The 26359-nt window shown below is 46.4% G+C and overlaps 1 protein-coding gene across 3 annotated transcripts in view; it reads right to left on the bottom strand.

The window, feature by feature from the left end:
* The window catches only part of KCTD3 (potassium channel tetramerization domain containing 3), a 529442-nt gene that overhangs the window by 82453 nt on the left and 420630 nt on the right, over nucleotides 1-26359 (bottom strand). For all 3 annotated transcript variants that reach the window (XM_069608570.1, XM_069608569.1, XM_069608571.1), the window contains one exon: nucleotides 21466-21621. In XM_069608570.1, coding sequence (XP_069464671.1) covers nucleotides 21466-21621 — 156 coding nt within the window. The remainder of the gene's footprint in view (nucleotides 1-21465; nucleotides 21622-26359) is intronic.

The raw sequence follows: 26359 nt of genomic DNA, 5'->3' as shown, positions 1-26359 counted from the left end.
GTGCTGCTGATCATGTGATTAGTCATGTGCAGACCACCATCGTCTTCAAGCCCTCTGGTCCTGACACTTCCACCTCCTGCCACTGCTGTTGAGCAGCCACCAGAGGTGCCCCTATTTCCACTGCAGCCTGACCACACACATCACTCCACCTGCATTTAGCTGCTGCCCGAAGGTGCTGCATTTCCAGCGTAGCAGGTCACATGATCGGTCACATGGCCCAAAACCATCCTCTTGCAGCCCTGGGGATCTGTCGGCTACATGCACTTCCTCATCCTCTTGCCCCTGTTACCACTGCAGCCTTGCCACACATGGCCCTCGCCTAAAGGAGCTGCATTTCCAGAAAGGTCGATCACATGATCAGTAACATGTTCCGTCCCTCACCCTTATATTTCGGCACGCCTAGTCATCCTTACCTTGGGCATCCTCATTAAAGGGGAATTAATTTAAGGGCTCTGATCATTCCCTCTTTGTGCCAAGTGCGCCTGGACTCATATGCATCTATGACCCTCATCTGTTGTCATTTGTCCTGTACTGTTTATCCATTATAGTTCTAATATGCATCTCCTACGTCCAGATCATATCTACTCTCTCCTTTCTCACTACTCTTTTTAGTCCTATTTCTTCATCAATCCCAATTGTTTGATTGACTTGCTACCCGCCTTTATCCTTCTCTGGCTTTTATTCTGGATTTAATCTTATTTACCCCACAATTTCATCTTCCCCCATACCTATTTCCAATGGTCTTTACAATCTGCAACAAGTGTTATTCTTCCATCTGGCCAGTCCTGGCCCGTTCTTCCATCTCAAACTGCAATTTCGATATCTCACTGAGACCAGGCTCACCACTTATAATATTTTCACTTCTGCTTCTTTTTGCTTTCCTTTAACTACATTCTCTCACACCCACTGGCCAACTGGCAGGTGAAGCGACACTGGCATCCTTTACCATTTCTCCTGGTCTCCTCCTCCTCCACCTAACCTTACTATGTTCCATTCCTTTGAATACCATCAGTCCTCCTTTTTCAAGCCCTACTCACTTCCTTTTCTTACGAGCTACCACCCTCCGGACCCTACTGCTAGTTTGTATGATGATCTGATATCTCTCATTTCCCTTCTTTTTGGTCTCATGCTTTCCTGCTCATTGCCTCTGCACCTCTCAACCACCCACTTGTCATCCCGTTTTACTCTTTTGCTCTCTCCGATCTTCCTACACCCCACTCCCATATCTCTGACTCCTCTTCTTGGACCAAATGTTCTCTTAAATCCCACTAAATTCACCCGTTTCATTCGATCCAATCTACTCTTCTGATCACTTTCCTCCTCTCCTTCTCTACCTGCAACTGCCACCGTAACGTCATCTCCCATCTGCTTTCTCCAGCATAATTTACGTTATTTTTTCTTCATCTTCCTCCCTCACCTCCCTCTCATCTACTCTTACTTCTGTTGAACACTTTCCTACCGTTTCTCTTGATCAAGCAGTATTTACCCTTCATACATCTCCCTCCTCTACTCTTGATAATTGTAAAGACTGGAGGGGGCATCTGTAATCCTGCCCTCTATACGGCAGAGTAGAAGCACGGAGCACCCTAGCCAAGGTTCTTCATTTGGTAGCTTGGACGAGCAACCAAGGCTTAAGCTCTCAGGAGGTGATGCAGGCTGGTTCCTAAGTACAGTGTAGCCCCCAAACCCCACACAAAGGAATGTTCACACACTATGTTATGTGCTAACACAGTTATTTACATAAGGTTCAAGATATATACATCAGTTAATAAGCCACTTTGTACTCTGGCAATTTCAATATGGCAAATATATACAATGTCTATGTGGTACCACACTTAACTATTGACTCCTTTGAAATGCATCAACTGCTGACAGTTATAATGGCATACAAATCACACAGCAATGGGTAACAACATAAATCATAGGAAGGAAGACATGGTTAAGTTAACAATGGCAGAATGTTTTCTCCCACTACCAAGGCACAATTCTGAGTGAAGATCTACCCACCTGGGCAACCTGTAATAAAGAGTATTAACAAGCCCAGTCCATTAATGTTTAAATAGTCTTGTTTCCTGGTTAAAATGTTCAACTACCCCAATGTACCAGAGTTAGAACAGTTTCTTCGACCAGTTGTCGACGTATCCCTCGAGTGTGAACTTCCTTTAAAGCAGAAGCCACAGGGTGTCGAGATTCCTTGAAGAAATGTGAACACTAGCGTTGAGACAGCAGCTTTGATATTCGCGGTGCTCTTCGACGATTGTTCGGGAAAGTTCTGGGAAGATGAGGCGTGCGGTGCACTTCGATGCAAAGAGTTTGGTGCTGGCAAGAAGACTCGGGGAAGAACATAGACCCGGCAGTGGGAGTCAGTTGTCAGCATCGAAAATCGGTATTCGACCATGGCTGGATTTCGGATTTTCACTGCCTCCTCTGGCACACACCCACAATCCTGCGCATGCGCCTTCGGCACACCATCACTTGTTCACCTTGTCTGCCAATCCCAAGTTCTTAATGCTAGCTCCTCACTGTCTCAAATCCTCTGTGTCCTATATGCAAACCTAAGGGTGACGTCACCAAGCTATCGGCACAATATATATAAATCAAATATTGCACGCACACTGCAATAGCATGTTACTTCCAAACCCACACAAAACCCCCAAGAGCTGTCTTCTTGTTGTCAAGGCAGAGTATACCAATATTGTCTTGTTTTCGAACTGCACCCATTGTGTCGCTTAACGTGTGAAACGCCTCTGTCCAGTAGACTTAAACAGCCGACTCACCTTCCGCAATCTAGACTAGATCCCTTGCTAACCCTTACGAGGATACCATCATCCATGACCCGAGCTAAAACACCCAACTCACAGGTATCTTACTTACACATAACTTTTGTCATCCTAGCCCTTGAGTCAGTAGTCTAAGTTATTCACCAGAACCTTTTACCTCGAAGACCAAATGCGCCCTAAACATAAGAAAAGGACTTCTCCCTCCGCTTCTGTCCCTACTCAATACAGCAACACTAAACAATACTAATACACTATGAAACAATACTTCAACATTACTCAACAAAACTAAACAATACTCCACAATACTCAGTACCCTCCCTCAGACCAACAAATGCCGTCGGACTGGATAAATATTTATGTTCCGTGCTGTGCTGGCGCTGCTCAGCTCCATGTCATGGCACTCGCCTCCCCGTCCTGGTCTGTCTGGACAACTCGCTGATCTCAGGCAGGATGATTTCCAAGGGGCTCCTGACGACTTTTAAACAGGCATGCATTTTCCTATCTTTCTCGAAATATGCCAGACAAACTCCCAAGAAGACCAAAAGGCCACTAGGTTCAAGTTAAAGGACCCTTTTAAGGCCCAACACCTTCCCCAAAAGGAACGTAGACCCAGCCAGACAGCAAGTTCAAACTGCAGTTTATTACAGCAAAACCAACAGGGAGACAGTGTGTACAATGGATCCCTATGGAGTCTGCCTGGTTTGGTGCATAAAGTCAGCGTGCCCCAGAGCATTTGCGCTGGCTTGAAAATCCATGCCGGCACAAGTGCTTGGGCATTTGTATGGTAGGGAGGAAGGGAGGCGGCAGAAACGCAAGTTGCGTTCCACCCCTCTTTTCTGTCATTCAAATGGACGCAAATGTCCTGAGGAATTCTTTCTCTGGTTCTCCTTTTGAAATCCATAAAATTCCTTTACTGATGGGCTCAACTGCATACAGATGGAGTCCTTTTGTGTTCAAAGTCCTCCATCGTCGAGATTGTGTCTGGAAGGTAGTGCCTCCAGTTTGTGATATGAATATGGAGTATATGCCACAAGGGTTTCAAGGAGGCAGTGCCTCAAATGAATTAGCATATGTGGTTAATTGTGCTGCATGGTTACTGGATGATAGCGCATCCTGTGTGGCCATTTGGGCATGTTGGATTAGTGAGTATGTTTGACAGTACCACAAAGCTTAATAGGAGGTAGCGCCTCCAACCATAGGATTGAAGATACAAGAACTTACGTGAGTTGCACCTCTCCATAAAAAGGTGCATGGTGAGTTTCCTCGTCGTTGTTTTCAATGTTTGAAGGGTACGTTCACATGCATGGGCTTTCAGTGTTGTTGAGAGGATGTGAAGGGTGCATTTGCATGTATGGATTTCCAGTAGTTCAAAAAAGGTAGCAGGCGCTCCTCTCCAGAAAGAACATGGCATGATAACCTGCTCTGAGATGAGAGTTTGCAGCACACGCTTTTTGCTCACTGTACCTTTCACAGATGGGAAATATCCATTTGCATATCAGTCTTTGTCCCACCCACATGGGCAATCCAGCACCGAAATGCTTGGCAATTCCTCTCTAAACAAGAGTACCACCAGCAACCCCATACACGTGTTTCAGCCTTGTTGGGCCTCATCAGTGAGGTGAAGCAGTGCCTCTCTGAGCACAGTGAGCATGGATTTTCAGTAATGCGATGTCTGGCCATACACTGTGGCGATCCAGAGAGGAGTGTTAGTTGGTGGTAGGTACAATCGTGTTGTGTGAGAGGATGGAGGCATAAGGCTTCCACTGGTTTCTGTTCTCCTGCATGGAGGTTGGAATTGACCCGCTTTCTTTCATACATTTTTGGTGCACTCAGTATGTGGCCGACATAATTGATGGTGAAAGAATGCAGTATGGGCGGTGGTGGTGTGATGTGCATACATGGGTGTGTGTTACACTATGCCTGTCTGTGTTGTGCTACTGTGTGTGTGTGTATTTATAATAGAGGGAGATGTGTTATATAGTGCTTTCCTGTGTCCGATGTAAGCGGGTGATGTCATGTGGAATGTTGATGTGTGAATGTGAGAATGTTTATGTTGAGGGTTCCACAAATCTTTATTTTCAGTTTTACCAGGATGATAATTACTCATGGAGCACTAAGGGAGGTGCACATAGTAAAGCTCTAATCCGACCACTAAATGGCGACGTGTGCACAGCGTGTCATTCTAAAACAAAGGCCATCGCCAGAATTGCTCGTTCTCCTTTTTTAATCGATGCCATCATCCTGGAGGTTCGTCCCATTTCCTTTGTAACCTTTGCCCTCAGCAGGACACGGGAAGGTGTCGGTACTGGGATGAACTACACAAACTATAATAGGCGCGTAGCCAACTTTGGGCCTAATTCAGAGAAGCGTTTTATAATGACACAGCCCCCTTGGAAAACGCTCTGTGAATTAGGTCCTTTGTGTCTTGGTGGATACGTCAGCCTGCGTTTCCAATCCTAGGCAGGGCCAACTCAGCCCTTCTCCCTCCTGAGGTCGGTACATTGGGCAATCACATCTGTTCAGACAGCTTACTCAGAAGCGGTAGGAATCCTGCATGAAGTGCTATATAAGAAGACAAATCATAATTACTACTCTGATTCTTATGTAATTCCATGGAATTGAATCATAATTGTGGTAAGAACATATGAGGCCCAATATGAGCAATCGGCTACTGGGTGCTTAACTATTCTTCCCTTGGAACACCAAGTGATGTCTTAGAATGAACCTTTGGAAGACTTTCTGTACTGCATAGGCCTTATACAGAGTGCAGAGGTCATTACAACTTAGGGGGTGATGGTAAAAACAGCAGTGCAGGCCACGTGCTGCCGTTTTTAACGGGTCCCTATTTGAGTCTAGATAACTCGTTGGTGCTATTTCCAAGGAGCACTGAAGAAGGTGTTACTAGTTGGATTTTCCCTAAAGCAACCATTTTAAATTGGCCCCAAAAGTGTTTTGACATTTTGTTTTTTTTAAGTGTACAGATGGGACTCGCAGGCAGCCACTTCCGCGTTCAGTACAGTGAATACACATATTTAGATTGGGAAAGTAAGGGTGTGGAAAAGGTGGGAATCTCCGCTCCCCTCCGCCCTCCACACTATTTTACCCATGTAATCCATGCAAGGCTAAGAAATGACACCTTTGTGCATTTAAAAAAAAAGGTCTAGTAGTGGTATTAACTATGAGCACTATCAATGACTGCATCCGGAAATCGATACACAGATAAAACAAGTGGTATTTCCGGATTACCTCCAGGAATACCACTGGGTACGCGCTGGCATAAAAAACGCCCAGCTCTTAATGCCGCTGTGGGTCTAAGCGGGTACTGACAGGTAAATATCATGGCTGCGTGAAGTGAATGCGCCGGTCTGTGCACAGTAGGCGGACATTGCTTTTCATTTGAAAGATGAGGATTTCAACATGGGATGAAATGTGTAGTGACACTGCTTACATGATTTGAAAGATTATTAACAGAACACTACATCTCACTTGCTCTTTTTTTTTTTTTGCACACAACGTGCACGGCTACGTTCAGCCTCTCTATTAATGTCTTGCAAAAGTTACCTTATTTTGTATTTTGCTTTCCTAAAAATCTACACAGTGCCTGAAATTAATTTACACGGGTGCAGCACAACCTGCTACACAATAGGCGCGTGCATATGGTACAGTAAATTGCATTAAGCTCCCCTGTGGCGAGCCTGTCATTTTCCAGCACAAGGAACACGTTCAAAGATTCCATGGGACTGAAATACTGATTGAATCTGAAGCTTGATGCCAAGTGTATTGCTTGTGACGTCTTAAAAGATTGTCAAGCTCACGGTACATTTAAAACAAATATGAATGTCAGTTTCAGTAAAGGAGCTATAGTCGGTGAAAGGTTTTGACAGCCAACACCGATGGGGCTGCGTGCGCAAGAAATACTTGTATTTATGAGAAGACAATATCATAATCCAGTGATATACTGTGGATATATTCTCCACAGCTATAGAATATTCCGAGGAAAGTGTTATGAAGTGACTTCCAGGCTTTCTTAGTTACTTCTTAGCTTTATTGCAGGAACTTAGATTACAGTTGCATAAAGATAAATAATAGAGAGTGTGGACTGAAACAGCACTGGCCCCATCACCCAGGCAGGGGAGCTCTAACTGCCTCAGTATGGAACCTTCAGATAAACATTCCACCATCCACACAGTGACATTCCATGTGACATCACAGGCTCACAGCAAGACAGCATTACACAGACAGCCACTACATAACACATCTCCTTTCCTTACCAGACACACACACAGAAGGTCACTACCCAACACATCTCCTTTCCTTACCAGACACCCACACAGAAGGTCACTACACAACACATCTCCTTTCCTTACCAGACACCCACACATAAGGTCACTACACAACACATCTCCTTTCCTTACCAGACACCCACACATAAGGTCACTACACAACACATCTCCTTTCCTTACCGGACACACACAGAAGCAAAACAATAAAGAGTTCCAAATAGACTCAGCCTATCAGGTGTACCAGATTAGTCAATACGACCAAATACCACAGATCACCATGAGACACTGGCCAGACATCCCAAGTCCATCTGCGTACCAGGCATTTGACCACTGATGACCTAAGACAGAATTACAAGAGTACTATGCCAAACAGGCTGTCCGGAGAAAACGCAGTCTTTGGCACAGCAAAATATAGGAAGAATATCGCAAAAAAAAAAAAAAAAAACAAAGGCGCTACCTTCTTTAGATATCTGTGGAAACAATCCAACGCGACACTAATCTACTAAGTTTCTAGCCCTACTCCATACTGGCAGAGGCGCTACCTCTCGCACAATAGAATGTTCCACACGCTGGAGGCGCTACCTCCATCGCGTACACTAGGGTCCATGCTCACCAGAGGCGTTACCTCTCTTCAATACAATTCTTCGCCTACGCACCGGAGGTGCTACCTCCTTCAAACACCCTAGTGACACGCACATCAGAGGCGCTACCTCACTTCAGAACTTATTTTGCCACATTAACGGGAGGCGCTACCTCCCTCTAATACGAATTGAGCCACACTCACCAGAGGCGCTACCTCTCTCACTCGTGACCCACATACCAGAGGCGCTACCTCTAACTACCACTACAATGTCACTCAAGCCAGAGGCGCTACCTCATCTTCATACCAATCGTGACACAGACACATCAGAGGCGCTACCTCTCATTATTACCACATCGGAGGCGCTACCTCCCTCAAATACCAATTGAGCCACACTCACAGAGGCGCTACCTCTCTCACTCGTGACCCACATACTAGAGGCGCCACCTCTAAGTACTTACAAAATGCCATCCACATCAGAAGCGCTACTTCTTCAGTTACTGCCAGATCCATACCATCTACGTGCCCACTATTGTGCAACTATTTTACTTCCAACTTGAACTGAATTGTAAAAGACATTTTACAATTTACCATGTTATCACTGCAGTGTTATTAAGATAATCAACATTTTTGACCTAGAAGTCCATGGTCATCTCTTGACCTTAAGATAAATACTCTGCTCCTAAAAGTCCATGTTGCTTGTTAGCAACCTACACCTGAAAATCCTCAACAGGTTATTTTAGCTCAATCTTCCACACTTAATAAAAAGGATACATATATATAACGCATTAATTTAAAAACACACATTTAACCAAACATTAAGTTGTGAAGTCCATAAATTGCTCGTAGATTCATGTTAATACTAGCAATGGTGCCCTTAACAGCACACATAAACACCATTACCTAAATCTAGAGAACCGTCACATTCACATTTAATGTTATTCACTCGTCGTTACCTTTACACAACTCTGTGTTGTTGTTTTCATGACAAATATTCCATATTTATGCTTTAATGGTATCCTCTTAACAACGTTGCATTGTAGTCACTTATTGCTGCCATGACGAAGTAAATTGAAAACATCCCCTTTTATTTTTCATTGCAGACCACATCTCACATTAGCATATGATGCTTTCTCCAAAACAAAACACGAGCACAACAGCTGTAACTTCCCCTTTTGTCGTCGTATTAGCCTCCACTAGCACTGACCAATCCTCCTTGCTGAGACATTAAAAAATAAAAGAATCACATAATCCCTCGGCGACCTTTTACTTTTCACATTTTTTTTTTTTTCAAGCTGCATTGCACACGCTCCTTTCCTGCGCACTCTAACATCGCGGTCACCTTTGAACCTGAAACTGACAGGAGGCTGTATTTCACTGTAGCTCTCTCTCACTTAGAGCTGATGATAGGGAAAGCAGAACTCCATTTGTTCCGCGCACGTCATCACGTTGGGCCACGCTCATGGGACCATTCCTCAAATGTTTCCCTATTTCTTCCGACAATCACAGCCATAATACGAACGGCTTCATTACACGTTCTGATGATGAATGTCTGTTCGAGGATTGCTGAGAACACCTGTTCACCAGCGTTCTATGTTCGCCAACACCATCGGAGCATTCCATTGCGTCATCACTTTCAAACACAAGCCAAGGAAAGCAGATCATCAGAATACGATCATTTCCAACGGCCATGCAGGAGCACACACATCAATAATGACATTCTTGCATAGTCATTAAAGCTGAACAGCACTTTTCATCACAAGCCGCTTCATGTCCATACTACAATCCTCATTACTGCAGGGGTTGATTTCATTTCCTTTTATTTTTTATTTTTAAGAACCAATTTTACAGTACTCTGCAGTGCTTTATTTTACTGAAAGCTGATAGCAGGAAAAAAAACTTGCTGCATCTTCTTGGCTGCCATTCATCCTAGCAGTAAAGCACACCATATTTTACAGTACTTTAAACAGCTTCTTCCTGTACTGCACTGCACTTGCTGCCCCCCTTAATTCTGCTTATGACTTTCCTCTACTCTTCACATTTGCTCTTTTCAGTCATTCTTTCACAACATTACAGTACCTTATATTCCTTGTGAAAGGAAGGGGGAAGGCAGGGCAGGCATTTTCAGCTCACCACTTCTTTGGCTGCCTGCAAGGGCGAATGTGTCTTCCCATCCCCAACAGGACTTATGCCACGTCGAGTTCAGGGCATCATTTACACAGCTGCCCTCACCAGCTTCATTTCTGTGGGCACTTCTCATAATTTCTGTTTCACCACAGGGCGCCATCACATCACTGGACTGCCAACTGCCATCAATGGTCCTCTTCTAAAAGTATCATCTTACTTTTGTTGATGCCTGAAGAAGTGGGTCTTCCTTGCTCCTCTCCACCTTGGCCCTGGGTGATGGGTCTTACTTGTATGTGGGGGCAGTGCTGACCACCACTTTGTCCTCCTCTCTCCTGCACCCCCCCGCAGCAGGCTCCTTCATACTTCAACTTCTTTTTATGTGCGCAGGTTCTTCTTGAAAGACCTCCTCGTCGCCAATGTTATGAAGTGACTTCCAGGCTTTCTTAGTTACTTCTTAGGTTTATTGCAGGAACTTAGATTACAGTTGCATAAAGATAAATAATAGAGAGTGTGGACTGAAACAGCACTGGCCCCATCACCCAGGCAGGGGAGCTCTAACTGCCTCAGTATGGAACCTTCAGATAAACATTCCACCATCCACACAGTGACATTCCATGTGACATCACAGGCTCACAGCAAGACAGCATTACACAGACAGCCACTACATAACAGAAAGCACCTCTGTTTTAAGGGAAGGCAGATCTAGAAGGGCAGTATAACGCTATTTTAAGAGTGCACATGTGTGATAGTGCCAGTGGGAGGAGTGATTTTACCAATCGCGGGTTACTGACTGAGTTAATGGGCCAGAGGCGAAGACGAGTATAAAGGACACATCTTGCACAGCCCGCCTTTCAGGGTTGTAATGTAATTTTAGCACCCTTTTTAACGTTTCGATTGGCTCAGCCAATCAAGAACAAGCATTCGGACACAATTATGGGTATTGTTACCCAGTATTTGCCCTGTCTCATCTAAGCGGAAATCTCCTGGGCCCTATCCCGTTTCTCATCCCCTACACTCCCCAGTCCCTTCTTTCACGCTGGGTAAATTACACAGGTACCAGTGTCCTCCTGCTCTCCACCTGTCCACAGGCGGAATGGTCTGTCACCATGGGAAACAGTGCAGTAACAGGTTTTAACCCCGCAAATCCGAGTTATGGGCCAGAGGCAAAGCTGGGGTGAATAACCAGGAGAAGAGACGTCAACAAATGTAGCAAACCTAGTCCCAATGGCTGTAATGCCATTATGGTATGGAGAACAACACAAAAAGAGGTTACAAATAAAATTAAACTGTTAAGGTGCTGGGAACATTGGAGTGGGTATTGTAGATGTGGAATTTTGGGAGACACTAGGCCTCTTTAAAAGCTCCCCGGTCCAGAAAAAATGCCGGTAAAATTGCGGTTAATTCCGGCAGCAGAATTTTTTCCAGTCCGGGGAAGGAACAAGTTACTTACCTGTAACTGCTGTTCTCCAGCATGGGTCTGACATGGATTCACATGCTCATGAATATTCCCCGTTGTCAGGCTGGGAATCCTCAGTAAAGAAAAAAATCAGTTTCAGTTTCGTTTCTGAGCTGTCTTTCTCCTAACAACCAATCACTGGTCTCTGGGTCATACTGCCCGCAGCCAATGACTGCCCTCTACCTATGCCCCTCCTCTGGCAGCCATCTTGAGATTTGATAGTACGTAAAGTGGCAGTAGGACTAAGAAGAGGCGCAGAGGGGTAGGCGGGAGGGTTTGCATGTGAATCCATGCCAGACCCATGCTGGAGACAAGTTACATGTACGTAACGTGTTCCTTTTCCAGCATGGGGACTGGCATAGATTCACATGCTCATGAATAATGAATACATAGCAGTACACACATGCACAACCACGGGAGGTGGCAAAGCTCAACATTAACCATCTCTAACCTCCTCACCAGGCTCACTTGACAGGAATGCCGTAGTTGCAGCGATCGCTCTTGTCGAATGGGCTCTCGGATGGCCAGGCAATGGTCGGTTTGACAACCGGTGACAATGGGTGATGCAGCCGTAGAGCCATCTGGAAATGGAAGCCTTGGAGAGGGCTTTCCCTTGGTTCACAGGGCCAAAGTTCACAAACAGCTGTGATGTCTTCCGAAAACTCTTTGTGCAGTCCACGTAGAACTTCAGCGCTCTAGCCACAAGCAGCGAGTGCAAAGTCCTCTCAGCCAGTGACGAAGGCGACGGGAAGAAAACAAGTAACACCAAGGGCTCGTTGAGATGCAAGTCCGACGGCATAAAGGAGGGGTGCGTCCGCAGTACTACCCTAGTTTCATGAAAAGTTAAGTACGGAGGTTTACAAGAGAGGGCCTGGATCTCTCCCACTCGTTTTGCCGAGGCGATGGCCACAAGAAATGCTGTCTTCCACGACAGGAATTTCAGCAGCGCTGAATGCATAGGTTGGAACGGAGGACCCATGAGGCTAGTCAGCACCACATTGAGCTCCCACGCCGGGGCCACAGCCTGCACCGGCGGGAACAAGTGGAAAAGTCCTTTCATGAACTCCTTGACCAGGCGTTGCGAAAACAGCGATGACCGCCCCGGAGTTCTGGTGTAGCAGGAGATAGCCTCTGATGAAACTTGAGGGAAGCGTGTGCCAGCCCCGCTTTGGCCAGCGACAACAAGAACAGCATCACCGGAGGGGCCATAATCCGTAGGGGGTTTTTCTTCTGTGCACGGCAAAAGACGGTGAACCTCTTCCATTTATGTCCCTAGCACTTCAGTGTGGACGAAGCCCTGGACTTGGCAAGTACCTCCTTGCAGTCCACCGGGATCTCGTATCCTCCAAATTCTAGTGCTGCAGGAGCCAGGCCTGCAAGTTCAGCGACCCTGGGTCGTGGTGCAGAATCGTGCCTCCTTCCCTGGTGAGCAGATCTGTGTCCGCCAGAAGCCTGACTGGAGGGGACGCTGACAAGTCCAGAAGGTCTGGGTACCATATTTATCTCGGCCACGCCAGTGCGACGAGGATCATCCTGCACCGGGACCATCTGAGTTGATTGATTAGTCGCAGAAGCAATGGAAACGGAGGGAAGGCATAGAGAAACAGGCAGTCCAGGGGAAAGAGAATGCATCCCCCATGCTCCCCGGCTGGGGAAACCTGCTAGCGAACCTCTGATACTTGTTGTTCATTGCTGTCGCAAACAGATAGATGTGGGGATTGTCCCATCGTCGGAACAGAAGATCCAGTTGATCCTGCCAAAGCTCCCACTCGTGGCACGAGCGCAGCGCCTTGCTGAGGGAGTAAGCGATGATGTTCTTCACTCCTGCCAGATGAAACGGGACAAGGAAAATCCCCTGGGCCATGGCCCAGTGCCGCCATAGGTCCTGTGCCTCTCCGAAGAGTGCTGGGGATCTGGTGCCCACCTGCTTCCGAATGTAGAACATTGTGGTGGTGTTGTCCGTGACGACCCATACCACCTTGTCCTCTAGGGACGGGAGGAAAGACTTGAGGGCCCAAAACACTGCTCGAAGATCCAGGATGTTGATATGCAATGACTTCTCCTCCGGTCGCCACAGGCCTCTTGCGTGGAGATCTCTGATGTGCGCGCCCCATCCTTCCAGGGTGGCGTCCGTCGTGACCATCTCCTGATGAGGTGGGGTCTGGAAGTCCGTGCCCGCCGCCAGATGCGCGCAGACACCCCACCGCCATATCGCTCGACGGCACGTCTGGTCGAGAGAGATCCTGACCTCGAAGCTTCCCGATACCTGGATCCACCGTGCGTCGAGGTACTCTTGCAGTGGCGGCATCCACAGCCTGCACAGCCGAACGAGGTATATGCATGACAATATCATGCAGAGAAGGGATTAGATGGACCTCACCCTTGCGATCTTCAGGGTCAATAGCCATTGCACCTTGCCCAGGATGGCCGCTATCCTCTCCTCCGACAGAGACATCAGGCACGACACTGTGTTGAGTCGGGACCCCAGGAACAGTGCGTCTTGTGATGGACCAAGCAAGACTTTGCATAATTCACGGAGAACCCCAGTTCCATCAACAAACTGACGTTTTCCACCGTGTGAGCAACGGCGATCTCCCTCGATTTCGCTCAGATGAGCCAGTCATCCAGGTAGGGGTAAATGTGGATCCCTCTGAGACGCAGCAGCGCCACCACTGGCGCCAGGAACTTGGTGAACACCCTTGGCGCCGACTGAAGGGAAGGGCCTTGAACTGATAGTGCTGCCCTTGGACCACGAATCCCAGGAACTTGCGGTGCCTCTTGTGGTTGGGGATCTGAATTTAAGCATCCTCCATGTACAGCATCGACAGGAAGTCCTCTTCTTCCAGTAGTCCCAGCATGTGCTGAAGGGTGACCATTCGTAACCTCAGGGACCTGATGTACTTGTTGAAGCGGCGGAGGTCCAGGATGGGCCGCCATCCACCAGTCTTCTTGGCGAGGAAGTACCGAGAGTACACTCCGGAGCTCCGGAGCCTCTTTGGAACGAGTTCTATCGCGCCCTTTTTTCAGCATGGCCCGCACCTCCATCAGAAGCTGGGAGACGTGGTTTTCCTGCCTGGCCACGGGTGGTATACGTGGACACTTCCATAGGAATTCCAGTGTGTCCGTGGGCCAGCGCATCCAGCACCCAACGGTCGGTGGAGATGGTCTTCCACATGTCAAGACACAGGGGTGCGCGGGTGGGAGCCTGACATCCCAGCCAGTTCTGTCCTCCTTTGCCGTGGAGGCACCACCTTGGGTACCTTGGTGACGACGGCTCCTGTAGGTCTCCTGGGTCGAACAGCGGGACAGTTGACGGCACTAAGCACTCCACCTAAGTCAATGCCTAGCGTGCGATGCCCAGCTGGAACCCTTATTTATATATTTTTATGTCTAAAGTTCTTTTATTTCTGAACGATGTACCCTTATATCACGCCCCTCTCTTTGAATCCCCCCCGGTCTCACTGAACCAAGACGTAGGTTGTTTTGCAAAGTTAAAAGATTTATTGGAGGGATTGAACAATATATGTATCACACTTTTATGAATTATGAACAATATCTGGATATCACACCATTAATATTTATACATTGATCAGCGTTGGGCGATATTACAGTCATCAATCTCTTTAATCAATAGGAGCATGGATGAAAAGAATAATGTAGCATAGAATAAAACTGGGTGTGGGTTCAATGAAATGCAATGATATGAGATTAATGCAGCACAGAACTAAAAACTTGAAATGAATTCAATCAAATGCAATGTAATCACTCCTTCCACCTGATACTACTCAATCCCCCCTAATATGCAATATAGAGATGGAAGGAGGGAAAACAGGTTTCAGGAATAAATATTCTACAAATGCAGTTTAAATCCCAATTCCCCAGCAAGCTTAGAGAGAAACAGGAATGATTTTAAAACAGGTCAATTGCTTTTGAATGTGGCTTGTAATGAATGGGGAAAACACTAAAAAATGACTAATTCTCTAAATAGGATTCAGAACTAGTGGGAGCCGCTTTGGATAGGTTGAGGTAAACACTAGCAATGATGATTGAATGACTGATAGATAGAAAACTGAATTCAGAGGTTAAATGCAAAGAATAGCTGTTTTATATGGGATGAAATTGAGCCATATGCGGATTCGCGGAAACTTTTTCTGCGCGCGTTAAGCACGATTGCGGCAAGACTATAAGGAAATTGAATGCGGTTTTGGATTTGTTTGAAAGCCGAGGAAGTTAGCTTCAAAATGACACCTACAGTTCGTTCCTAGCATGTACAGTTCAGAAGTTATAAAGGTTTTAGTAAAGGTCGATTTTTCTCAAAAAGAGTCAAGATTCAAATGAGAGATGCACTGTTGAAGATTACAAACAAGGATTTCTTAACACTAAGGTAGGCTATGAAGATGCAAGATACCAATGGTACAGCCACCAGTCCAGAGGCGCCTGTCTCATCTTTGCCCGCTGCAACACTTGCCTTTCTTCAGAAAATATATATTGCGCAAAGATGATTTATCACTACAATTATCACAGGATTATATGAATGAAAGAAGGATTCCGGACAAAAAAAGAGGTTCTAAAATGCAGTACTGGATATGATAGAATGGGTTGGATAGGATTACTTAAGTATAAGAGATTGGCTATGGACAATTCTATGGTAAATACTCACAACTATGTTTTTGGAATAGGCCCGTCAAAGAACTGGTCAAGGGTTTTGGACTGGAATCTGCTCGCCACCGGACAGGATTCAGGCGCTTGGTTCTGCACTCAGCAAGGCACTCTGGTCTCTGCATGGCCTCTTGGACTGGATCTGACGGGTTGATTCTGGGTTACAGCTCTGCTCTATTGGTTTGGATCTCTGGGTTCTAGCAAAAGTTCTTGACAAGAAGCAGAAAAACAGCACAGCCCAGCTGTTGAATTGGTTGTGCCCCTTGGAAGTTTGGGGTTAAAATCAGGTTGCAAGATTTTAAAGGCCAGCTGAGAAGGGTTCAGCTTTGGATTGGGTCTTCTGCTTTCAGAGTTCTGGAGTCTTGATCTGAGTTCTGGAGTCTTGATCTGGGTTCTTCCTGCAGAGCGCTTCGCCAGTTAATCATTTGATGGGTGAATGTGTGTGTCTCTAGGTCCTCAACAGTCCCTATTTATGTATTTCACAAAGGGGTGGGTAGGCTGATCATACTATGCCCAACACTCTAAGAAGCCTATTGGTTAAAGTCTTCCCTCTCTCCTGATTTGAGAAGGAAACAGTGTGTCATAATGTGTCATAGTGATGCTGCAATTTACAATCCAGGGGAAAAACCTCTGTGACGTCACTGCACCACACAGGGGAAAAACCTCCCCTTTGTTCCTACACAGATAATCTGTTTTTCATATGAAACATATTTCCAATATCACCAACTTGCTAATAATACATACTTGCATCCCAAATCAAATAAAGCACGTATCCATCAAAGTCCCATCTTCCTAAGAGTTTCGGTTCACAAATGACAGTATTTTGTGCTTTTGGTTGGTTACCCAGTGTCAGATCTGTACACATTTTTCCATATACATGCACATAACATCTGGGCATACTCCTGTGAAGTTTCATATTTTGAACATTATCACAACTGCTACAAAGTCAACATTTCCGTGGTTCAGTCTCTGAATGTCGCACAGATTCCACAGTAGTTTTAAAACATGAGCAGATATTTCATTTTAACAACACTATATTTACAGATTTTTAGCAATTTTGTTCAGTTTTCTATGAGTTTTTTTCAAAATGATAGTCTGTGTTCTCTGAATAAACAAAATTGTCTGTCTCCGCCCCCAAGGTTTTGGCTGGGCCAGAGCAGTCCCAAGCATCTTCCTGCCAGCAGTTGTTTTCTGTCACACCCGAATTTGCATTTCCTTTCATTCAGGGGAGTCTTTTGTTCCTTGTCAGAGCAACAGGCCAAAGTCCCCTCCCATTTCCTTTCACACCTCCCTACCAGTTCTTCAGCAGAGGGCAGGGGGGAAGATTCCTTTGTTTGCGAGAAACTATGGAATGTCTTTGAAGCTCAGTGTGGCTGGATTTAACTTACTTTTAAAACAATGTTTAAAATAGTCTCTCTCTAAAATACAATTTACATTTTTACAAATATAGCCACAAATCTCTTAGTCCCAGCCTTTTTAAATCAGAGATTGAATTGTCACCCTATATTTTTTTTGATGGGAAGTCTCTTCTTTTCCATACTTTGATTTTAATGTACAATTTTAAACTGACAGGTAAACAGCAGTTTCTGGCACAGGCGAGCGGCGGTACTGCGCCCATTTTTAACATTTTTCCAAGCAAGCATCTTTGAATGTGGATTTTCTTCTCACAAAATATGTTTCTGCTGACATTGTGCTTAGGTGAATTCTTTAAATAAAGTGATGGTTAACACCCTACAAGGATGATGGATCTTTTGTGATGTTTGGGAACCATGATTTTTGCACTTTCCACAGCCAAGGAAAACCGGATTTTTAAAGCAGTCCTGGGTTTTCCTTTGCAATGCAGCACTGCTTTTTCAAGTAGTTTCATTTTCCTCTATGGGCAGCTAAATGATAGGTTTTGGCAGTGGTCTCCTGTGTTAACACTGACAAAGGCAAAATGGATTGGTGGCCTATTTTTCATGTTTTCCTGTGTACTTTCAGAGATTTTTAGCGCAAAGATCTTTTTGGCAGCAACTCTGTTGTTTCTGATTCTAGCAGCGCACGGTGATGTTGCAGGGCAGAGACTAATGGGTTAAAACATCCCACATGACGTGAAGCCACTGAAACCCTTGGAGGAACCCTGGGACTTTCCTCAGGAGGTCCGGAAGGACGGCCGTCGCTGCTGAAGCATGCCCAAAGCGTGCGCCGTCTCTGTATCTGCCTTGATGGCCTGGAGAGACTCATCCACAGTCTTGCCAAACAAGTTATCTCTGTCGAAGGGCATGTCCAACACCTTGGAATGCACATCCTGGCGGAAGTTGGTGGCCTTCAACCAGCTCTGCCGACGAAGGCAAACGCTGTTGTCCATCTGGCGGAATCCCAAGTTGGCGATGTCTGTGGCTACCGTGACGGTATGGTCGACGCCACCTCACCTTCCTGCAGAATCTTCTGTCTTGTCGTCGGGCAGAAAGTCCAAGAGGGGAGCGTTCTTGAACCAGAGCTCCCTGTCATAACGAGCCACAATGGCGAGGGCAGCCTTGATAGTCGTCGCCGCCGACGAGATGACTCGTCCCATGGCGCCCAGCTTCTTTCTCTCGCTGTCTGGGGGGGAGGAGGATGTCGACGCAGACGACCCCACAGACTTCTTCCTAGCCACCGCCGATACCACTGAATCAGGAGAAGGCTGTGATCTGAAGCACTTGAGTGCAGAGTCTGGCACCCTGTACTTTTTCTCGTACCGGTCCCACTACGCCGGGGCCGAGGACAGGTTCTTCATGAGGGACAGTCCCTTGTCCCAAATGTCGTCCAAAAGCGGGATAGACTTCACAGTCTTCCTCTTAGCCTCCCGGCACTGGTACAGGAAGCCCTCCTTCCCCTCTGGAGTCAGCTGGAACAACTCCGAGGCCCGTGATTTCATGGCGTGAAATGAGCCAATCTCGTTGGGCGGCGAGGCTCTGGGTGGTGGGGACGGGAGATCCACTTTGCCGCTGTCGCCCGTGCCCGACGTCTCCATATCCGGTTCTGTCTCATCCCTCGGGGGAGGGGAGGCGATGGATGGTAAGGAGGTGGAGGATGAACTCTCTTCCTCTTGTGCGGGGGTTCCCCCGATGGCCCAGGTGTCGTGGGGTCTCTCGCCGGCGACAGAGGCATCCTTGTCCGAATCTCTGAGCACAGAGTGTGAAGCGCCTTAAGGATGTCCACTGAGATGTCCTGTGAACCCGTATCAACAGCCTTCGCCTGGGGACTCCACCACTCCTTCAATGGAGGTTTTCGCCGGGTGAATCTGGGCCTTAACGATCTTGGTCGTGCTTGGGGCCTTCACCGTGCGGGGAGGGTCAGCGCCACGCTCCCCTTTGGCCTTCTCCGTCAGAGATGGTGTGAGGGTAATAGGAAAGGGGCACCGTGGTCTAAGAAGAGGTTTTTCAGTTCCTAATGTCAATGACTGGGACTTCTCCAGAAATTTACCCGGGTGCTCTGAATTCCTTTTCTTCGCCGAGCCTGACCTTTGGCTCGTGGTCGCAGGTGCCGGAGATGCTGCGCCCATCCTGGCCGCCGAGGAGCCCGCAGCAATGACGCTCCCGGTGCCCGGGGACTCGCAGTGCTTTGCCTTCTGTTGGGCCCCCATCACCGGGGTGCCCTCAAAGGTCTTAGAAACCGCTCAGATTTCTTCTTGCGGCTGGGTGATCGTGACTCACCCGACTGGAGTCACGTGACGTAAGCCTTTCGCGACGGTCCTTCATGGTGCGGGGAACCATGTCCTTGCAGAATGCACAGTCCACCTCCACGTGCGTCTGGTCGGTGTGCAGGCAGTAGAGGCACAGCGAGTGCCCATCGTCCAGGAAAATGTTCTGTAGGCTGCATCCAGTGCAAATCCTGAACAGAGGCGTTGACTCTCCTCTATCCTCAGCCATGTCCTAGGCCTAAAAGAATCTTCTGGAATCTTCCAAGAAGGTAACTCGATGAAAAAACGCTGTTGTGGGGCGTAGAAAGTTCAGAAAAACGGGCCCCTGTTAGTCAGATAAAGGATCGATGGAGCTTGAGGCTCGATTGACCAAAAAATAAAGAGCAAACTCTTAGAAAAATCGCAAATGCAGTAAAAGCTCGAGAGCTGTAGCACGAGGACTCCCAACACTTGAACGTGCAGTAAAAATCCGGAGATGGCTGCCAGAGGAGGAGCTTAGGTAGAGGGCAGTCATTGGCTGGGAGCAGTATGACCCAGAAACCAGTGATTGGTTGTTAGGAGAAAGATAGTTCAGAAACAAAACTGAAACTAATTTTTTCTTTACCGAGGATTCCCAGCCTGACGACAGGGAATATTCATGAGCATGTGAATCCATGCCAGACCCCATGCTGGAGAAACAAGTTTGCCGGTGGGGGCACTGATTTACAGACAGGCCTACCAGCAAACATGCTGGAATCACCGGTACTTCCAGTGCCAATCATTCCGGCAATCACATCCATGGAGTCATATGAAATGGGAATTTACCACCCTTTCTGCCGTTTGTAATATCCTGGTAATAATGAGCCCCACTGAGCACTGATGAGGAATATTGAGAGAGAAAAAGTAGGACTTGTAACAATAGTTAAGGCCCACTGCTGATCAGTTATTCAATATAACCTATGAGCATTCCAATATTGTAATGAGGCATTACAGCTCAGAGGAGGAGGACCATAACAGGTGTTATCAGACCATACTAGAGTTATGGGCCAAGGAGAAGCATAGGGTGCACCATGAGGGCAAAGGACAATACGACCTGTTACAGCCCCCCCCCACATCGCTGCAATGCCAATTATACTATGACTAAATCACAAAAACAGGATAAAAACAGATTAAAAAAAAAGAAAAACAGTTGAAGAAGATCTTACACTTTGCAGTGAGCATTTTTCTGGTGGAAAATGGAAACATTAAACATTGAGAGGAATGTTAGGAGAAAAATCTCAATCTTTTCAACTGGGGTTAAAGCCCTCTACTAGACCATTGTTTATAATGGCCCAGCAACTTTCTAATGTTTTAATCAAGAAGTAAGCATCGAGGCGGGTGGCGTTACCGGTGAGGTAATGGTCAGAGTATTGTGGGCCCATGTTCCATTTCCTGACCGGTAACGCTGCCCCACTCTCAGGGGTTTATCGCGCCCTGGCATGAAGTAGGGTGCTAATATTTGTTTTTATTTTTTTAAGTGAAGAAACGGCGCAACAAAATGGACACCATGGATGCAAGGAGAAGGGAACTACACATGGTCTCCTTCTATTATGGCCACTGCCGCAGAGGGGAAGGGACAGAACAGTAAGTGTGGTGGAGAGGAAGTGATGGGCGAGTCTGCCACAGGTAAGTGGGCATGGAAAAGTGTGGTGTCGGTATCGAGAGGAGGTAGGAGGAAGGAGTCAGGGGATGACTAAAGGTTTTTGCCCCAGGGGAAAAGAGAAGTCCTCCCAATTCTAGGGAGGCTTAACTGGCGGGCACAATTATGAGGTCTTTTGAGCTTACTGATTGACTGGAAGGTGCCATTATGTCACCTCCTGGGTGCTAATGGATATTGACCATTCATACATGTACATATTTACTTCTAGTTTTCCAACTCACTCATGGAAATAGCTGCCTACCTATATCATTTCCTGAGGAATAGCTACTGTGGCTCTCGGTTTCCTCCAAAGATAAGATTTTGAATGAAGCCAGTGGGGTGGAACCGGGTTGGGTGGAGATCATCCCTCTGAAGCGAGTCACTGTCCATGTACGCACGTGGTTATTATCCGCACACACTAGGGAGAGACAAAGAAAAATTATGAAACAATACAATACAGCAGAATTTTTGGAAAAGTCCAATGAGTTGTGATACCACATTCCTTTGAGGAAGGCAATCAGTCATCCTGGAAAATGCACCTAATCTATTCAAATACTGTAGTCTAGTCTTACCAGTGCTACTTTTAACAAATGAAAAGGCTATATATGTGCCTCAAGCAACCAGAGGAAACAATAATATTTGCAGTACAACACAACTCATGTATTTGTTTTTAAAAAAAAACATACTTTGTAGTTACTTCGTTTTTGGGTGTATTTATAAGTCATTAACCTTAGGCGACAAGTACATGCTATATATACCCGTAGTACAATACATATAGAATCAATTTGCGATGTGGAAGGAGAAGTTCAAGGGAGAATGTGGGTTGGTGTGTGAGGGTCATAGGGAAGGGCACCGTGGTCTATGAGGAGGTTTTTCAGTTCCTAATGTCCATTAGAACATGGAGTGTTACTGAATTCCTCTCGACCAGTCAGGATGTAGTCAAGAACTACTGGTATAGACTGAATTCCAAGCATTTTGGCTTCAAAAACATACAGGGAAACAACAGAAAGTGTTTCTTTGCATTCAAGAACAGCAATACAATTTCCCTCTAAGATTTCTTTAAACACGACACTCCAATTTAACGCACCAAAGTGCAAACTAACACATTGAACAATTTCACTTTCACATATAAAAATACCCATTCAGTGTTAATTTACAGCTAATGCATGCTCATGCTATAACTGTCCTAGTTCCACTAGTTTACAATTAAAATGCTTATCCTAGAAATACATCCTTGTTATGTAAATATTAAATACTACATTCACATTTAATTTACTAACAAGTTTTGTGTTACTTTACTCACTAATAAACGAACATTGTTTTACTTTACCACTACAACTACAAAATGTATACTGCTATTGCTGTGCTAAAAGCCTTATAGTTGTAACGCTCACCTGATTCCCGTAGAGGCGCCGGTCTTGACTGGGCGTATACCGTATCTTCAAAGGTGATGTGTAACACACGGCTGGCTCTTTGGGCTGGACCTCTGTGCACTGTATGTCTGACTCGAAGGGTAAGATGTCTGCAGATAGAAAATATGGGATTAAGGAACTGGGTTATTGAATGTCTCTCTCTTCTTCCCTTTCTCTTCTCCTGTAGAACTTCAAAGGTTAACGCTCTCACCTTAGGTAAGTGAACGCCGTGCTCACCATCTGCCTCGGGGCAGGGTGCTGTAACCAGTTTCTTCACTGGATAAGGGGAGCAGGCCTCTTGACTTCAGAGGACTGCTGTCCGTCGTTTACTGCACGAACGGTAAGTTTCGAGTAATTCTAATGTCTTTAAAGTCTTTAGTAATGATGTTTCTTGTTTTTCAGGGTTCCGGCGATGGCGGATGACGGGCTGAAGTGAGTTGAAGATGGAGCCCGTGTGATGAATAGAAGCGCCTGGAAGCACGTAAGTAAGCGCTTGTTGCCTGCTTCACGATGCGCTCTAACTGTCTTTTTATTTTGTAGGTACAAGTTCGGAGCGGCTGCAGGGTGCCGGAATACCCACTGGGTTAGATGTGGAAAGGAGTAATGGCACGTGAGTATTAAAGTTCCCCAATGTCTTTAAAACGCACCTTGTTTTGTCTTTCAGATGCGGGATGCAGCGCCGAAGGCCTCCGGAGCGTGCGAAGAGTTGGTAAGCTTTTGTCTTTCAGATGCCGGAATGCAGTGTGAAGACCTCCGGAGCGCACGAAGAGTAGGTAAGCCTTTGTCTTTCAGATGCCGGAATGCAGCGCGAGGCGTTGGTGACAGCCGATGGACCAGGTAAGTGAAGAGCTGTCACTGAAGACCGTAATGCTAACCTGTTCTTTCTTGTCTTTATAAGTGTTGCTGAAGACTGGATTCAGGATGGTAAGCCTTTTTCCTTAGGCCCAGGATCAGATGCAGAAGACACGATGAGCGTTCTGCTGCAGAGGATGCAGAATAACGCAAAGCAAGATTCATCCATCGGGTGTGGTTTAAATAGCCTCCTGTAGTGCTTAGGTGTCTCCTTCCACAGCCACGCCTAGGTAAGAAAAGAGTTCCTGCTTTCCAGAAGAGTTCCAGTGTTCTGAATCTAGGGAGTGGCTCCTGCCCCACCCAACAGGAAAAGTAGTTCCAAACAGAAGAGGATCAGAGGCTCAACTGGCAGGCAAGTAAGCAGCATGGTCTGCTGCAGGTAAGTCCACCCAAGCATTATGAGCCCGGCGCTTCCAGCGCTGGGACTGGGCATATTTATGAGCCTGGTGCCACTGGCGCCAGGACTGGGTCCAAAAGGTCCCAATTGGGACTGGTTGGCACTCGGAACCTGGGTTATGGATCTGCTTCTAAGGGAGTTGGGAAAACCCTGACCTTTTGGAAGCAGAGATCATGACAGTACCCCCCCTCAAGGCCCCTCCCAAACCGGGCTTCTCCGGGGGTTTTGGCTTGTCAGGAAATGTTCGGTGAAATCTTTTGATTAGGCGAGGAGCGTGGACATATTCAGCAGGTTCCCAGGATCTCTCTTGGGGGCCGTAGCCTTTCCAGTCAATTAGGTAAAATAGTTTAGATTTGGAGATCTTGGAGTCCAGAATGCTTTTGACTTCAAACTCGAGTTCTCCATCAACTACGATAGGTTTTGGAGATTTAGTTAGTCGGGTTTGAGGTTGCACGGGTTTTAATAGAGAGACGTGGAAGACCGGATGTATCTTCATGTGCGGGGGCAAGTCCAACTTGACCGCTACTGGGTTTACTATGGTAGTGATGGAATAGGGACCAAGGTATCTTGGGTTGAATGTGCGTGGCCCTTTTAGAGGTAGATATTTGGTGGATAACCAGACTTGATCCCCTACTTGATATTGAGGGGCTTCCTTCCGATGTTGATCTGCTCCTTTCTTGTATTGTTCTTTAGCCCTTTGAAGGTGAGAAACAGCTTCCTTAAAGGCTTGGGTGATTGTAGAATGCAGGTAGTCTACTGCTGGTGTTTCAAGATCTTGGAGGGGATCCAACTCCGAGGTTCGAGGGTGACTGCCGTACAAAAGAAAAAACGGGGTTTTCCCAGTTCCCGAATGGACAGAGTTATTGTAGGCATATTCGGCTATCCAAAGGATGTCTTTCCAAGTTTTTTCAGTTTGTTGCAGCATGCAGCGTAAATACTGTTCCAGAGTTTGATTGGTCCTCTCGGTTTGTCCGTCGGTCTGAGGGTGGTGACTGGTCGATAGTCTCACATCAATTTGAGCCGACCGACAGCAACTTCGCCAAAAATGAGAAATAAATTGACTACCTCGATCCGAAATTAGAACCGAAGGAAAACCGTGCAGTCGGACGATGTTTTCGAGAAATTCTCGGGCCAGAGTTGCTGCTGTTGGCAAGCCTTTGAGCGGAATGAAATGCGCCATCTTGGAGAATAAGTCCACGATTACTAGAATCGTATTGTATCCGGAGCATGGAGGTAGATCGGTGATGAAGTCCATAGAAAGCGTATGCCAAGGGCGAGGTGGGATGTCAATAGGGCGTAAGAGGCCTGCTGGTCTTTCCGTTTGACTCTTGTTTTGGGCGCATACTCCACAGGACATTATAAAGTCTCTGATATCTTTTTTCCAAGACGGCCACCAGAAGTAGCGCATGATCTTTTCTGAGGTCTTGGCCATACCGGGATGTCCTTCCATTAAAGAATCGTGATAACAAGAGATTACTTTTTCCTGTAAATCTGTGCTGGGTAGGTATAATCGTTCTTGGAAATACAATAAGTTGTCCTTTACTGCAAAGTCCTTTCCCTGCAGATGCCAATTCTGTATGTCTGCTGGAGTTACAAGTTGCCTGGCTTTATCCTTAACTTCCTCTATGGATTCTGTGGCGATTACACCCAGAATTCTTTGTTCGGGAATGATTGGTACAGGTTTAGGGTTGATCAAGTGTTCTTCCACTCCCATCCGAGAAAGGGCATCAGCTTTACCGTTCTTTGTACCAGGTCGATAGGTAATTATGAAGTCAAACTCGGCAAAGAATAATGCCCAACGGAGTTGTCTAGAGGATTGGGCTTTTGCGGTTTTCAAATATTGCAGGTTTCGGTGATCCGTAATCACAGTAACGGTGTGTCGGGCCCCCAGCAGATAATGCCGCCAAGCCTTAAAGGCAGACTTGATAGCCAGAAGTTCCTTGTCAATAATCGTGTAATTGATTTCAGGAGGCGAGAATTTGCGGGACCAAAATGCCACGGGATGCAACTGATTGGTTACCGGGTCCTTTTGTGACAGAACTGCCCCCATGGCAAGGCTTGAAGCATCAGTTTCCACGATGTAGGGGAGTTCGGGGCGAGGGTGTTTTAAGATTGGTGCAGAGATAAATTTAGTCTTCAAATCCTGGAAAGCTTGTTCCGCCTCGGTAGACCATTCAAAACGTTTGTTTTTCTTTAACAAGGCAGTGATGGGCTGGACTAGTCGAGAGAATTCGGGGATAAACCTGCGGTAAAAGTTAGCGAAGCCTAACATGCTTTGCACACCTTCTACGGAGGATGGTGATGGCCATTTGAGAACTGCATCGACCTTCTTTGAATCCATACGCACTCCGCCAGGTGATAATATGAATCCCAAGAATTCAACTTCAGTCACGTTGAAAACACATTTTTCCAACTTAGCGAAAAGTTTGTGTTGACGCAATCTTTCGAGGACCATTTTCACGTGTTTCCGATGTTCAGATTCCGATGAAGAATAA

Source organism: Ambystoma mexicanum, chromosome 4q (assembly GCF_040938575.1).
Source record: "Ambystoma mexicanum isolate Mex_15411 chromosome 4q, UKY_AmexF1_1, whole genome shotgun sequence".
Lineage (NCBI taxonomy): Eukaryota > Metazoa > Chordata > Amphibia > Caudata > Ambystomatidae > Ambystoma > Ambystoma mexicanum.
This window is presented reverse-complemented; position numbering and strand designations above follow the sequence as displayed.